Consider the following 14859-nt stretch of genomic DNA (forward strand, 5'->3'; position numbering starts at 1 on the left):
AAACCTCGTTCAGTTCTCTCTCTCGCCTCAGTTCGTTCCCACCATTTCCATCGCCTCGCACACCCAGCAGGCACCAAACCCACGCGCCGGTGGGATGGCGTCCTCCGCCGCGGCGGCGAGGCTGCGGGAGCTAGCGCCCGGGCCGGGTGCGGGGATCTCAGCAACCGAAGCCGCCGCCCTCGCCGAGTGCTGCGCGGGCCTCCTCGGCTGCGGAGACGCCGGGGCAGCGTGCTCGGCGCTCGACGCGTTGTGCGCCGCTGGAGGGGACGCGATGCGGCGCCACGTCGACGAGCTCACGCCGCTGGTCGTCGGGCGGCTCGGGGACGGCGACGCGGCCGTGCGGGAGGCCTCCAGGAGGTTCCTCGTGCTGCTCATGGAGGTATTGGCCTATCGGGGTTCTGATTTCCATTCCTTCTCCTCCAGGGTTTAGCTCTTGTCGCCGTGTTATTGCACGATTATTATCGGGGTATTTCGCGTCAGTAGTAGTTGAGTTTCAGGCTTTCAGCTAATTTAAAAGGAGCACACATGGATGTGGGGCCATATGTAGCTCGAGTACTTAATTAACATATCTCCAATCAAAGGTCTGGGCCAAATGCCTGCATAATTGAATAAAAGAATACTTATCCAATTTATCCCAATTTTATAGAAAGCTGTGTGTGGTTCCGAGACTAATTAGATGCGGAGTCGGAAGCAATATCACTTATACTATAGTAACTTCAAAACAAAAAACCTGACTAGTTTGCTTGTGATGTTGCAGATGAAGGAGATGAATGCAAGGTCAGAAAATATAGAAACAGGTTCTAGCATACCAGATGTCCACCGCACTAGTTGTACAACAACCGAAGCTGAATCTTTTGGTACCAATCAAGTAAAGAAAAGTTCGAAACAAAGGATCAGCACAAGAGATATGTCCCTTCTAGCAGGTATAGACTTTACTTCTCGTCAAGCACCCAATTAACCAGGTCCAGAATTGTAGAGCGTGTATATAGTAGGATTATTGTGTTTTTATCCAACAAGAACCTTTCATACCAAACCCATTATAAAAAACTAAAACATGCTCATTTTGTTAAACATTATACTATTTAATTTACCATTTCCGTAATAATTTAACCTACATAATTCGATACCACTGAGGTAGATAACAAAAATGTTCATGACATCATATTTGAATCAGAGACTGTTTCTGAAGAGATGCCTCAGTTTATAATGAAGTATGTTATGGAATAATCTACAATGAAGTTTAATGTTAAGGCCGGTTGACCATCTGTCTATTCATACCGGTTGACCATTGTATGATACTTACTGGCCAATGCTCATAGATCTGTATTCGCAGCGGGTCAACCTGATTACTATACTACTACAACAAATAACTAACATCCAACTAACTGGCAGTACTCAGTAGCAAGCAATGTTGGTATTGGAAATTTTAAGGCCAAGAATATGATGTTTGATGACTTATTGTTCGTTAATTATGAATGTCTTTCCTCTTGTGCTATGCTTTGTTTACACTATTTTTAATCTTACGGTATCTATATCTTATGGTATTTGATCTATCCGTCGTACTCTATGCAGGGGAAGAAGATATTACAAGGAAATCAGTTGAACCTATAAAAGTATTCTCTGAAAAAGATCTGATAAAGGAAATGGGAAAAGTAATGTCTACTTTACAGCCAGATAATGAGTGGTCAATCCGGATAACTGCGATGCAAAGAGTTGAAGGCATAGTTCTTGGAGGTGCTAATTCCTTCTTGTTTATGTTGGCTTCACTGTGCACATTAGACAGTTAACTTTCTGAAGTAAGCCAGATCTTCTGAGGGCATTTCTTTTGCCTCTATTACAGGTGCCGCGGATTATTCAGCCTTCCCCACGCTTCTAAAGCAACTCGTGGCCCCTCTTATAACCCAGCTTCTGGACAGGAGATCTAGTGTTGTAAAGCAGGTTTGACTTATTTCACTATTCTGTTGAAGTGAATGCAACAAGTGTGTACTGCAGATCAAACATAGTTGCCACAAAATTAGCAGAGCAAACAGTAAAGTAGTGTGACAAAAAAGGATATATTATGTGTAATCATCTAGCTTCTATGCCCTTATGAGCTATGGAACTCGTCACATTTTGTACCATTTGTTTGCACACCCACTGAAGCACTTATTTTTGATATTTCTAGGCATGCCATTTGCTAATTTTCCTATCAAAGGAGCTACTGCGTGACTTCGAACCATGTGCTGAATTGCTTATTCCGGTATGTTGTTGTTGATTTCTTTTAGTTTGTGCATCCTATATCTATGACTATCTTGTTGTATCTGAAGAGACCACGTTGCCATCTGATATCTCTAGGCCCTTCTTAAGAATGTCGTGATCACCGTTCTTGTAATTGCCGAGTCTGCTGATAATTGTATAAAAGAGGTACATACAGTCATACACAAGTGTTTTTTTACATTTGATTGTAACATGCTTGATGTACAATGTTGTCTCTACGACTCTACAGATGCTACGAAACTGCAAAGTAGCTCGCATTCTACCAAGAATTATTGAATTCGCAAAAAATGACAGAAGCGCAGTTCTTCGTGGCAGGTAACAGAAAGGCACCAAGACGGGTGATATACATTGATCTTGGATGAATGCTTAAGAATGTGTTGCTGTTGTAGGTGTTGTGAGTATGCAATACTGATGCTAGAGTATTGGGTTGATACTCCCGAACTACAGAGATTAGCGAATCTGTATGAAGAACTCATAAAGTGTTGCATAGGAGATGCAACTAGTGAGGTATTTGCATGTCTTCAACTCTCCATTCATATTTATTTTTTGAGGAGTGTGAGATGAATATTTAAATTTCTTTCTTATCTTTGCCTTTTAATTGTTTCCTGGCAATGTATCTAGGACAAGTTTGACACTGGCTACAAGCAAATCTTTTGCCAATAATTTTTGGTTACCTAGTTGAATAATTTTTTGTGTTAGTTACCCTTAGTATCATCAGTTCTGCCCTTAGTAGCTTTGATATTATATGTAGAAAACATGCACTTGCTGAAATGAATAAAAGAAAAAAAGAAAAGAAAAGTAATTATAGACAACCCCCATCAGTACTCCGTTTTAGCCACTTCACCCCCAAATTTCAAAAATCAGGATCTAAAACCCCTCAACTATCACTCCACGGTAGGGGTCTAGCGCGCGCGCCCGGGGGGGGGGGGGGGTGTTGGTCGTGAGGTGCTTCGGGAAAAAATGCTTGTCGGGCTCTTGCCGGCCATCAGTGATGGCGTCTGTGGACGTCGGCTTACTTCCTTGGAGATGTCGGTGTGGAAACGATCCCCTACACACCCCTAGATCTAGTTCTTTGGGTAAAAAAAGGCCCAGCTGGGCTGGGCGTCGGCGTCGGCATCGTCGGTTCTCCCTTTGGGCGTCGTCTTGAAGACCTACTGATCTCGTTTGCACTCTCTATGCTCGACGCTCACGCGGCATTGCAGTCAACATGTGCGCGGCCCACAATATGGTGTTGTGGCATCCAGTTTGGCGACGATCATGATGGCCAGCGGTGAAAGGCTGCGGCAGTGCTTTGGTTGTCGGTTCTTTCTCGACGTGCTCGATAGGTATCTTCTGGGTCTCACCATGTCATCGCGGAGTCCGAGGAGATGCCTAGGCGGTTACGACATGTTAGCCTAATACTCCTCGATCATCTCTCCTCTCCCTCTGCCACGGCGCGCCGAGCCAAGGCATGGACCTCGCCGTCGAGCTTCCTCTGGGCGCACTTCCCACGCTGCAGCGTCACATCGACCCCTCCCTCTACGACGAGGGCGGCGATGCGCTCGCGCGGTAGCCGCTGGACGCCGTGCAAAGCCTCCACGAGTGACGCAATCGTGAGCCGCGAGGACTCCATGTCCATTGAGCTGTGGTGCAGCCAATTCGACGGTCTCTGACAAGGATAGTGGCCTCCGGCGCGGACGACGCGGCATGGATGGCAGGGCAGGTGGAGCCGGGGAAGGCGTCCCGCTCTGGATGGTCTCCGCCGTCAGCGCGCGGCTCCTTGTGTGGACATGGCACGCCGTCTTCACCTCCTGTCGCGCCTCCTGTGAGATCTCAGCATGCTCACACCTGCCTTGTCATCGCGTCCGGCTGCTGCGACCACCAAGTCCTGGGTTGAGTCGCCGGCCTCTTCTCGGCGCATGCAAAGTGTTGGGCAGAATGTCCAGCCCATTGGGGACTTTTCCGTCTCGTCGCTTAGGTAAACCGCCATGAGAAACTGCTAAACAGGACTCAGGAGCTGATTTATTTGATTTGTGGTAGTTGAGGGGATTAAGATCCTGGTTTTTTACTTGGGGTTATCTAGGCTTTTTCTCAAAGAAAAACCATGATCAGTATGTAACCTGTAGGCTACAAAACACCCTTGGCTACGCTAGTCATTATCTGAAACATGGTTGTGAATCTCTTACAGAAATTAATTAGTACAGCTCTTTTAACCTTTCTGGAATGGTTCTACATTCATCAATACAGTTCTTTTAACCTTTCTGGAATGGGTCCTGTATTTCTCCTAGGACTTCTATTTTACAACTTGGCAATTGGCATTGCACTCTGAGCTATGTTCTTTATGTGGATGCCCTTTTCGAAACTATCCTGCATGGTGATTTGGTTCTAGATTTTAAGCAACTTTCTTTATTTGAAGGTTCGATCGGGTGCTAGGGCATGCTACAGGATATTCTCCAGAATTTGGCCGGAACGTTCTCATCAGCTCTTCTCATCATTTGAACCATCCAGGCAGAAAGTATATATATCCTCAAATTTATCTTGCATATTTGCCTATTTGCTCATACAGTTTTTGACTCTATATATTAAATTCTGTAGATGATAATTGATGATGATGCTGAGACACATCAAAAGCAGTTGTCTCCAATAGAAGGAATTAAGCTCGGGCAACCTCAGTTTGTTCCTTGCATTCCAACTGCAATGGACAAGGTTGTCATGGTTGATTCTCAGACATCACTTTCTTCTGGAGACCTGCAATCAGCACTGGTGAAAATATCTCTTCATCATTCTCATATGACCCCTCAAGTTCCAGCGGAAGATAGTAAAGATGGTTTAGCTGTTGGAAGCTCATTTGAGGATATGAGCACATTAGAAGAAGAAAGAATTCCAGTTCCAGACCCTGATGAACGCGTTTCAGGTATATGTCATTGAAAAATACCTTGCTATTTCTTCTTTTTCTCGGTTTGGACCACTCTGCTTCATTGGCCAACTTGTTGAATTCAGACCAAAATGCAGGTATCAGTTCATCATCCCGTGATTTTCCTTCTGCCACTCCATTTGAACCAACTCCAGACATTTTATTGTCAGAAGCAACTGTCATAGCAACTTTCCAAGACAAGGCCGAGTGCAGGCCGGAGGTTGAACATACAACCTCTTGTAAAGTTCAAGCACCAGGGGATCCTTCTGAGATGTTGAGCCGCACTCCTGCTAGTCCGGAAGAGTCAGGAAACTTGCTAAACCAAAGGTCCACTAAATCCAGCTCTAATGGAATATCAGGTGGAACATTAAGGACCCAACAAGAAGAGAGGCCTTGTGTCAGAACTCCTCGTAAGAGTGTAGTTCCGAAGCAGTCACCGAATAACCACACTCCTAACTTCCGGCGACCTCTCCTGAGTAAGGTGATGACAAACTGGTTCTATGCCAGTACAAGAGGTGATTTAGATGGTAAACAGCTAATTATTGGTGAAATGGCCAATAGCATGGATGTGCCCTCATCTCTCACTGGGGCACTTTCTTTAGGCCTTAACCCCAAGTCAGATTGGATGATGAGGGTATATGCATTCAATTTCTTGCGCCAACACTTGCAAGAGCGAGGACCAAAAGGCATTCAGGAGGTTGCACAAAATTTTGAGAAGGTTATGAGGCTTGTTAGTCAGTATTTGGATGATCCACACCATAAAGTGGCACATGCTGCTCTCTCATCACTTGCTGAGATCATGCCGGTTTTCAAGAAGCCTTTTGAACATTATCTGGACAAGATGTTGCCCCATGTTTTCTCTCGATTAAATGATCCAAAGGAGTCAACCAAGCAGCAGTGCTTAGCAGTTTTGAAACTTGCAGGTGAGAGTTACTCCATTGATTCTCTCTTACCTGCTCTGCTTCGTTCGCTAGACGAGCAAAAATCCCCCAAGTCAAAGCTTGCAATTCTTGACTTTGCAAAGGCCTCTTTTGTGAAATGCACAGTTAATTCTGACATCTATTCTGGTAGCAGTTTTCTTAAGCCGTGGCTTGGGAAGCTAACTCTTCTGTTTAAGGATAGAAACAAGAAGCTAAAAGAGGCTGCCGTGGTTGGTTTATCTTCAGTCTATTGTCATTATGATCCGGAAACCATGTTAAGCTTTATAGTTACCTTGTCAATGGAAGAACAGAAGCAACTTACGCGGGCAATAAAGCAGTTAATCCCTATGATAGGGAGCGACCTGGAAGAGTTCTTGCAGCAAAGGAGACATAAACAGAAAGTGTCGTCTTTTGATCGCTTTGCTGCTACAGATCCTCATCCCAGAAGTTATGTCGGAAGGCAACATAAATCCCAGGAGCATGACACATATCAATCCAGTGATGTCAGAGGTGATCAAGTATTTAGCTCGGCATTTCAGTATCTCCCGAGCACTCACTTGGAAGTCTTTGGGCGTCGTACCACGAAGGTTCAATCTGAATTGGGTAGTGAATCTTATGGTCACAGAGCTGAAACGATGGGTAAAAAGTTTAGTCCTGCAAGGCGAAGCAAGGATATGATGATGAATGGTAGTCAGAGCCACGAGCCAAGCATTTCCAAGATGCATCATCAGGTTTGTAACTATTTTATTGACATGTTTGGTGTTATTTCGTATCATTATTTTTAAGGTTCTTTCCATCTTGACATAGGGATTAACATGTATTTTCGTTTAGGTTGATCTATTTGTATCACCTTATTTATTTATTTTATCTTAATAAGGGGTATTCCAGTCCTAGGTTTGTTGGTTCTGATGTCACCTCATACTTATTCCTCTTTCAGAATTCACATCAGATGTCCTCTTCTATTCTTGTGATGCTTGATGACCCGGATGAATCCACCAGAGAGCTTGCACTTTCTCTATTGGTTGGAATTCTTGAAAAACAAGTAAGAGTTCTATTTTCTTATGGGAACACAAGTATTTCTGATGAAACTACTTAATAGCAAGCAATTGTGCCATTGATGGGCCTTCCATGAAAATGACCTCTACTATGGTCATATGTTCCAGGAAAGGGCCCTGGAGAATTGTTTCGAGACTCTTGTAGTTAAATTGCTGCATGCAACCAAAGATGCTGCCTTGAAGGTACTGCTACATTGGGGGCATTCTTCTTTGGTTTGCATTGGCTCAACCATAAAGTTACCTTCTCAAGCCTTTATGTCATTGTGATTGCAGGTAGTAAATCTGGCACATATCTGTCTGACAACCGTGGTTACTCAATTTGATCCACTGCGATGCCTTCGGGTAAGGTTCTTTTTATATTATGTTCTCAGTTAGAACTGTAATTAGATAGATGCCTTGGAAAATATATTGTTCCTTTCCCTTTTCACAGTAGTTGGCATCTTATCTTTGTCATATAAATACAGGCAATTGCTTCTCAATTGGTCTCCCACGATGAGAAAATCCTTATTGTCAGCATCAACAGTCTGAGCAAGGTAAATCCCTCCAAGTCATACAGTTGGTGTATGTAATATTGTGTGCGGTCACATGATTTGATCTCGGATTCTCGGTATTGGAATGAAAAAGAAAATTTGGATAATACTTCAGAGTACATCTCCGGCCTATGAATAGTAGGATGCACACAAGTATTGTTAGCATCAACAGTTCTACTGTTTTATGCCGTCAGATTACATTGCAGATAAGCTTGTGTTTGATTTTAGCCCATTTCATTAGCAGCATCACTGTTGCTTTCTTTTTCACTTTGCTATTAGTCAAGCAAGTGATAATAGTTTACTTCCGTTTTCCTTACTGTGGACCTTTTCCTTACTGTCTCCGATTTTTTGCAGCTTGTGATGCGGCTGTCACACGACGACCTCATGACTCATCTGTCAACATTCCTACCTGCGGTCTTGGACGCCTTCGAAAACCACAGTCCATATGTTCGCAAGGTTCATCCATCACCACTTTCCCTTTTTTTAGATTGTGTTTAGGATCATCTTCTATTTTCTGGGAAACACTGCTCTTGCCTTCCATCTCCCAGAAATTCATGAATTCTGAAAGTAAAATTTCATGGAACCCTCCAGAAGATCAAGACTTAACATGATAAGCAATTTCATTTCGTCTTGTGACCGTGCGGGCCTTCCATCTGAACACTGTGCTAGAATTTAAACCTGTCTGAAACCGACTCAGAATCTGTTCATGGAAAGTTTAACAGCACTTGTCTTACGTTTTGAATTAACCCTGTGATGCATTGCATTGCATTGCAGGCTATTTTGTTGTGCCTGGTGGATACGTTCCTGAAGCTGGGGCCGGCGGTGGCGCCGCACCTGGAGCGGCTGGGCGGCCCGCAGCTGCTGCAGCTCGTGGTCACCACATCGGCGAGCAGACTGTCCAGGGCGGGCGTCTGATGCTCTCTTTTAGTATTATTTTGGCGTCTAATGCTCTGAAGATCGATGATGCCGGCGAGGACTGATGCGTCGATGGTTAAGGCGGGACGGAAGGCAGCTCTAGCCATGATCCCTTTACGTGTACGTTTAGGACCATGTATCCATTGGTGCGTACCAGCAAGCAGCTACGTCTCCTGTAATTCAGTCGATGAAGAGTTGAAGACAACAGTAATAATAAAGCTCTTGCTGAACGGGTTCGAAAGTAAAAAAGGATCCCCTGTTTTTGGCCGCCATGGCAGCGTTTCGTCCTTCAGAACGAAAGGGAAGAGAGGTCACACGTTTTTTTTTAGAGAAGAAAGAAAGAGGGAGGTCACACGTGGGCCATAGGCTTCCGATGGGATTGCTCATGGCCCAATTAATTTCCCAGCAGCCAGTCCACCAATCACGCCCGCTGTTGGTGAGAAATAATCATGGGAGACACAGCCGCAGCCGCCTTCGCTCTCGGTCCCGGCGATTCGGGGGCTCAGCGCTCCCGCCCGGTGGCGGCGGGCGGCACTGCAGAGGTGAGACACCAGCAACGTCCAGGCCGGAAGCGGCGACATAAAGGTGAGGATCATGGATACTCCTTCGACTAATTTTCTTCAGTCTATGCACTTTTTAGCAAACCATCAATCGGATCTTCAGTCTATGATTGGTGAATTTGCTTTTCTTGGATGGATACCCATTGTGCAAATCCTCCGCCCGCCACTGGTTCAGAGTATACGAGTGACAAAAGCGTTACTACAGTTCTGAAACCTGACAGCATATATATCTCTCAAGTCTCAATCCAGCTGTTTCAACTCAACTGAATGTACACATATCTCAACACAGCAGTCCATCAAATTAAGTTACACACACAAGTACTCGAGTACATATAAACAACAGCGAAACTTCACCTAGAGGCGAACTTAAGTTCTTAGCAATAGTAAATCAAGGCAACAAAATCTGGTAGCACAACAGTCCCTGAAAACAAAATAGTAACATAGCAGAGCAAGTAAAAACCACTTCTTCTCGGACACCTTTATTTCAGCTTCCACACACAACTAATCAGTCCAGCTTCATGGTTCACGCATCACCACAACATTCCAATCAAACCAGCAGCACACCATCAGACGCTTGCATTCAACAGAAGATCCCCTGAATAGATGAAGGGCGAACATGTCATGTATGGGTATGAGAAATTGTTGATGAAATGTCATGATATATTGCACACAGAAAGTAATGTACGAAATTAAATTGTTAATTACGATTAGTACCTCTTGCATTGGTTGTGAAATGTCATGATATAACAATTCCCTGACAGCTAGGTCCATTCCTCGTCAAAGTAGGTATCTTCCGTTCTGTCCTGGATAGATAACCTAGGATGATTGGGATGCCCATTTGCCTCATTCCTTATAGAGGCGGCTGCAGCAGACTTGATTTCGGAAGATGTGGCAACATCATTGCAAAGAGTAACTTGGGCATCTCTCAGACATGGGAGGTGGCCAAGACCCAAGTAGAACCCATAGGCTTCTGCCACTGAAACAAACAACGGCAGCTCAAGCTTCTCCAGCTTTGGCAGTGCCCCTTCTTCAAATGTCAAGTAAATTGCACTTGCACAACGGAAAGTACGGATAAGGTTGAATTCCTTCAAACACGGGAATGCAGCACCTTGTACGGTAAGCCTTTCTTTTTGGACAGTCCTGAATGTTATACTCAGTCGAAGTAAAGCAGGCATCTCTCCAAGTAGCCACAGATCCTCCTTTGTTGCTTCAATCAAATTAATGTTCAGGTATGCAAGATTGGTGAGTGCTGGTACAATCCACTTTGGCATCTTTGGTAAATTGTAGCCAGTGGTCACCCAAAATATTTGGAGATTATATGGCAGAGGGGACCAAGAATCTAAGAACTGGGTGGGTGCTGAATCAGGACAGGATATCCGTAAAGACTGAAGTTTGCATGTGCCAAGCTTGCATAGTGAGAAGAGCAACATCTCTTCATGCCTCTTGTATTCCTGAGATCCTCGACCATCCAACTGTAGATGCACTTCTTTCAGACAGGCCAGATTCCCCAATTCCTTGACTGCACATAGTGAACTCTTCATAATATTAAAGCCCGAGATCACATGTAAATTCCTCATATTTCCAATACCATTTGGTATCTTTGCTTCACCGTAAGGATCACGGAAAAAGCATCTTGTAATGAGTAGATGTTGTAGTTTTACGAGCTGAATAATTCCAGTAGGCAATTCTTCTATATGTGTATTTATAAGATCTAGCGTCTCTAGACCATATAGCCTCACAATTCCTGATGGTAGCTTCGACATCCGAGTACCCCTAAAGCTCAGGTACTTCAGTTGAAATAGTTTATCTATACCATCCATATCATACATGTGCAGATTCTCACAATTTCTAAATTCTAATACACGCAAAGCTTCAAACTCAACAAGCCTAGGCAAATGTTTGATGCAAGTTGATGCTATCACTGTCAGAGATCGTACATGGCTTAGATCTTCATTTGCCAATATGGATGCAAGCTCTTGGTCAATATGCTGGACCGATAGTCGCCGAATAAGACCATCACCCTTTGCCAAATCAGTTTGACCATGGCCTGCCAAAGAGATGAAATTATCTTCAACCGATTTTGAAATAATGAGCTCGAGCATCATGTCATGGACTTGACAAGCACGAGCCTTTCCATCATAGCCAACTTCAACTGGCTGGACCATACTTTTGTTTATTAGCTCATAGAAGTGGTTCTCGGCAACCTCTTGCTTGCTTTGTCCGCGCTCTTCAGAGATGAAGCCTTCTGCTATCCATCGCCTCACTAAAATATCTCTTTCAATCACATAATCCTCAGGATATATACATAAATATAACAAGCAGGTCTTGAGATTGGGTGAAAGATCATTGTAACTAAGGGATAATATGTTATTCATTCCATCTAAGCTTCGGTTTTTGTCCAATGCAGAACCAATAGACCTTCTGACCCTCTCCCACTCATCTTTGACCAGCGGTCTGTTTGCCAATAAACTTGCTATACTGATAATTGCCAATGGGAGGCCTCCACATTTCTTCAGTATTTTATTTGAAACTTGTTTTAGCATATCAGGGCAGCAGCACTCAGAACCAAATATTCTTTTGAAGAACAATCGTTTGGAGTGGAGATCATTTAGGGCTTCCATTTCATACATGCGGCCATTACCACCATGAGAACATGATCTTGCTACATCAACAACTCGTGTGGTAGCTATAATCCTGCTAGAAAATTCATTCTCCGGGAAAGCATACTTAATAGCGTCCCATGCTGATGTGGACCATATGTCATCAATAACAATGAGATACCTGATGCATATAAGTAGATATTGTTAACCAACTTTGAAAAGTAGTTCAAGTACAGAACATAAAGATACCAATGTCATTTATAAAGACTTCAACCATAATACCCCAAAAAATCTACGATTTCTAAGAGGACGATAATAAAAAATCCAGAAGGAAAACAATAAGTAAACCATGATTGCCTGAGAATCATACAAGCTGCAAGTACTCAACAAGTTATTTAGGGTCTTCCGTGTGCTTATTCGTTATGTTTTGCTTACTTAACGGAGACTTTAGCCATAGTTGGAACTCAAAACTAACCAACTAATATGGTTAGAAACAATCAACAGATCCTACTTGATTATGTTTCGGAAAAAAGAAATAGCTGCTCCCCCCGTAAATTCAGGCATATTTCGCATCTTAACTGCCCAGTGAAATGAATCATGAAAGTTTTGGCGGCTAGGCTTCAAGCTCTTATTACTGTACTGGTTGATAATGATCAATCTAGAATTGTCAAAAACAGGTGCATCGCTTATAACTTCTTATATGCACAAATGATCTTGTTCAGACAGGCAGAAAACAGAAAATTGGAAAAGAAAGGCCATTGTGCAAAAACTAGACTTAACCAAGGCCTTTGATACAGTTTCTTGGGATGCTCTCTTTGCTATTATGAAAGCTAGAGGTTTCGATGGTAAATGGATTATGTGGATTGACTCCCTCCTTACAACCGCTAAAATTGCTATTTTGTTGAATGGAATCTCTGTCACCCCTTTTGTTCATTACTGTGGTTGATGTGCCGTGGCAAGTCATTAAATTTTTTGCATCCAGTGGAGCTCTTCGACACCCATTTGTCAACACGCTGCCTTTTCCAGTGCTACAGTATGCAGACGACAGTCTTATTGTTTTGTAAGGTGATGTTCATCAGGCTAAACTTCTTAAGGAAATTCTTGATGCCTTGGGCAATACGATGGGGAAACTGCAGATATTTCTAGGGTGGTGGGCTGCCCGATCTAATCTTTTCCTCAAAACTACCTGGGGATGCCCTTGTCTGACTCCAAGTTGCCAAGAGAGGCTTTTCTGCCAGTAATCTCTTCTGATGCTAAATGTTTTATCGGGTTCTCCTTGAGTTTCCCAACGAAGGGTGGTCACCTCTCTCTTACTAAATAGGTTTTGTCGGCTATCCCTGCTTATCTTATGTCTTGCATCAAATTACCAAGTGAGTAGTTGATGAGATTGACAAACTCTGGAGATCGTTTCTCTGGAAGGGAAAGATAAAGCTAATGGGGTTCTTTGGACAAAATGGCCCTTAGAATGATTCACTATGTTATTCATGCTTTAAAGGTTCACGAGAAATATTTTGAATCATTTGAGTGCATCACTAATCTTTAACCCATATACATATTTATTTTACGATTCGATTTAAATAGTAGAGATTCTTTTTCACTGCTGCATATAGACAGGATAGTATAAATAAATTATTCTTAATATATTTGCTTAAAACGGGTTCGGGGGGGGGGGGGGGGTTGAAATTACCTCTTATCCTGTAAGAGTTCTTTTAGCTTCGCAATACATTCCGCTTCATCCCAAGTTTCGATACCTTCCTTAAAATCTTCCTTGCAAGGCACCCGAGAGATCAAATCCTTCATAATTTTCTTTACGTTGGGCTTTTGCGAGACCGAGACAAAAGCATGACAATGAAACTCCCCCTGGATCTTGCGGTAGACCTCCTTGGCCAGTGTTGTTTTTCCCAACCCACCAAAGCCAACAATGGACAACACCTTGCGATCCTTCGTCGACCTACTTTCATCCTCCAGCATCCACTTGACAAGATCATCTCTTGGACCATCAATTCCCACAAGGTGTGTTTCCTCAACAAAAAGAGCAGACAAGCGGGGATCCACAACTGAATGTACACAGGGAATATCATCCAGCTTGTAACTACTTTTCAACTCTTTTACCTGCTCGAGACGAATCTTCAGATCATTGATTTGGTTGGCGATTCCACGGCGAGAGCCCAGAGTCTTGAGCCAGCGAGCAGTCTTGCGGAAGAACTCCTTAAAGCCACCCTGGTGTTGGTGGCCCTCATTACTGAGCTGGTGGATGAACTTGTCGATGACATCCTCAATGTCATAGGTCAGCTCCCTCAGCAGCGATATCCACGCCTTCACCTGAACATCAGGATCTTGCAGCGTCGTGCACTTCTGGACCGCGCCATGCATGCAGGTCAGCTCGGATCTGAGCGAGCGGATCTCGCGGCGGACGCCTTTCAGGCGGGCACACTCATCGGCAAGCAAACCAGTGAGCTTCCCCAGCAGGGGACCCAACACGCCCAGAGAAGAACTCACCACCGCCATTGTTCTCTCTATTCTTCTCTCGAACCCATCTCTTAGTTCGTGCTTGGGGTTTGCTCAGAGTGGAGAGGAGTGCAGAAAGAGGACCGACAAATGGGTGTGTGGTAGCTGCAAGATTCTTATGGGTTTTTGTTTCAGTTCAGCCTAAGCATGACCATTTGAGAGTAAAGGGACAAGCGTGGGTTACAGCTCCCTAGGCCATCCTTGTCCGTTAAAACAGGGAAATGGTGCACATGCATCGTGCGAAGCCCGCGTTTACCGGAAGTCTCCTACCGCATTTTAATCTATGCCAGCCAGAGATAATGACAAGCCAAGCAGCATTTTAATCAGCTAGATTTAGATATATGCACTTGATTAGCATCTATCTACATGCATAATTTTTTTTTTCAAAAAGGGGGTTCCCCGGCCCCTGCATTAGAGTGATGCATACAGCCATCTTATTAATCAAATAACAAAAAGTGGCAACAAGGTTCCAAAGTCTCCAACTGAAAAAAAAGAAAAAGGCAGCTCACACAGAGCCTAAAAGGCTAGATACACAAACTAGCCAGGAAAAGACGCCACAACCGACTGGCTAAAAATAGATAGGTAAACTAATTGCCTATCCTATTACATGACCGCCATCCAA

At 43.8% G+C, this 14859-nt stretch overlaps 2 protein-coding genes across 3 annotated transcripts; one reads left to right on the forward strand and one right to left on the reverse strand.

The window, feature by feature from the left end:
- Positions 1–3: 3 nt before the first annotated feature.
- On the forward strand, positions 4–8830 carry LOC125515434 (CLIP-associated protein). 2 transcript variants are annotated; one of them, XM_048680901.2, is made up of 17 exons: positions 4–379; positions 758–923; positions 1573–1734; positions 1841–1938; positions 2165–2239; positions 2335–2403; positions 2486–2571; positions 2646–2763; positions 4652–4750; positions 4831–5149; positions 5236–6800; positions 7007–7111; positions 7233–7307; positions 7398–7466; positions 7589–7657; positions 8009–8110; positions 8429–8830. In XM_048680901.2, exons 1-17 carry the CDS (start codon positions 95–97, stop codon positions 8567–8569), a joined length of 3603 nt encoding a protein of 1200 aa, XP_048536858.1. In that variant the 5' UTR covers positions 4–94; the 3' UTR covers positions 8570–8830. The 2 variants fall into 2 exon arrangements, with proteins under 2 accessions (XP_048536858.1, XP_048536859.1); XM_048680902.2 differs by having other exon boundaries at positions 5248–6800.
- Positions 8831–9381: 551 nt separating this feature from the next.
- LOC125515435 (disease resistance protein Pik-2) lies at positions 9382–14415 on the reverse strand. Its single transcript, XM_048680903.2, has 3 exons — positions 13417–14415; positions 9844–11910; positions 9382–9724 (listed from the first exon to the last, which is right to left on the reverse strand). Exons 1-2 carry the CDS (start codon positions 14235–14237, stop codon positions 9891–9893), a joined length of 2841 nt encoding a protein of 946 aa, XP_048536860.1. The 5' UTR covers positions 14238–14415; the 3' UTR covers positions 9382–9724; positions 9844–9890.
- Between the last annotated feature and the right edge of the window lie 444 nt (positions 14416–14859).

This window comes from Triticum urartu, chromosome 6A (assembly GCF_056163025.1).
Source record: "Triticum urartu cultivar PI428250 chromosome 6A, HENAU_Tu73, whole genome shotgun sequence".
In the NCBI taxonomy this organism is placed as follows: domain Eukaryota; kingdom Viridiplantae; phylum Streptophyta; class Magnoliopsida; order Poales; family Poaceae; genus Triticum; species Triticum urartu.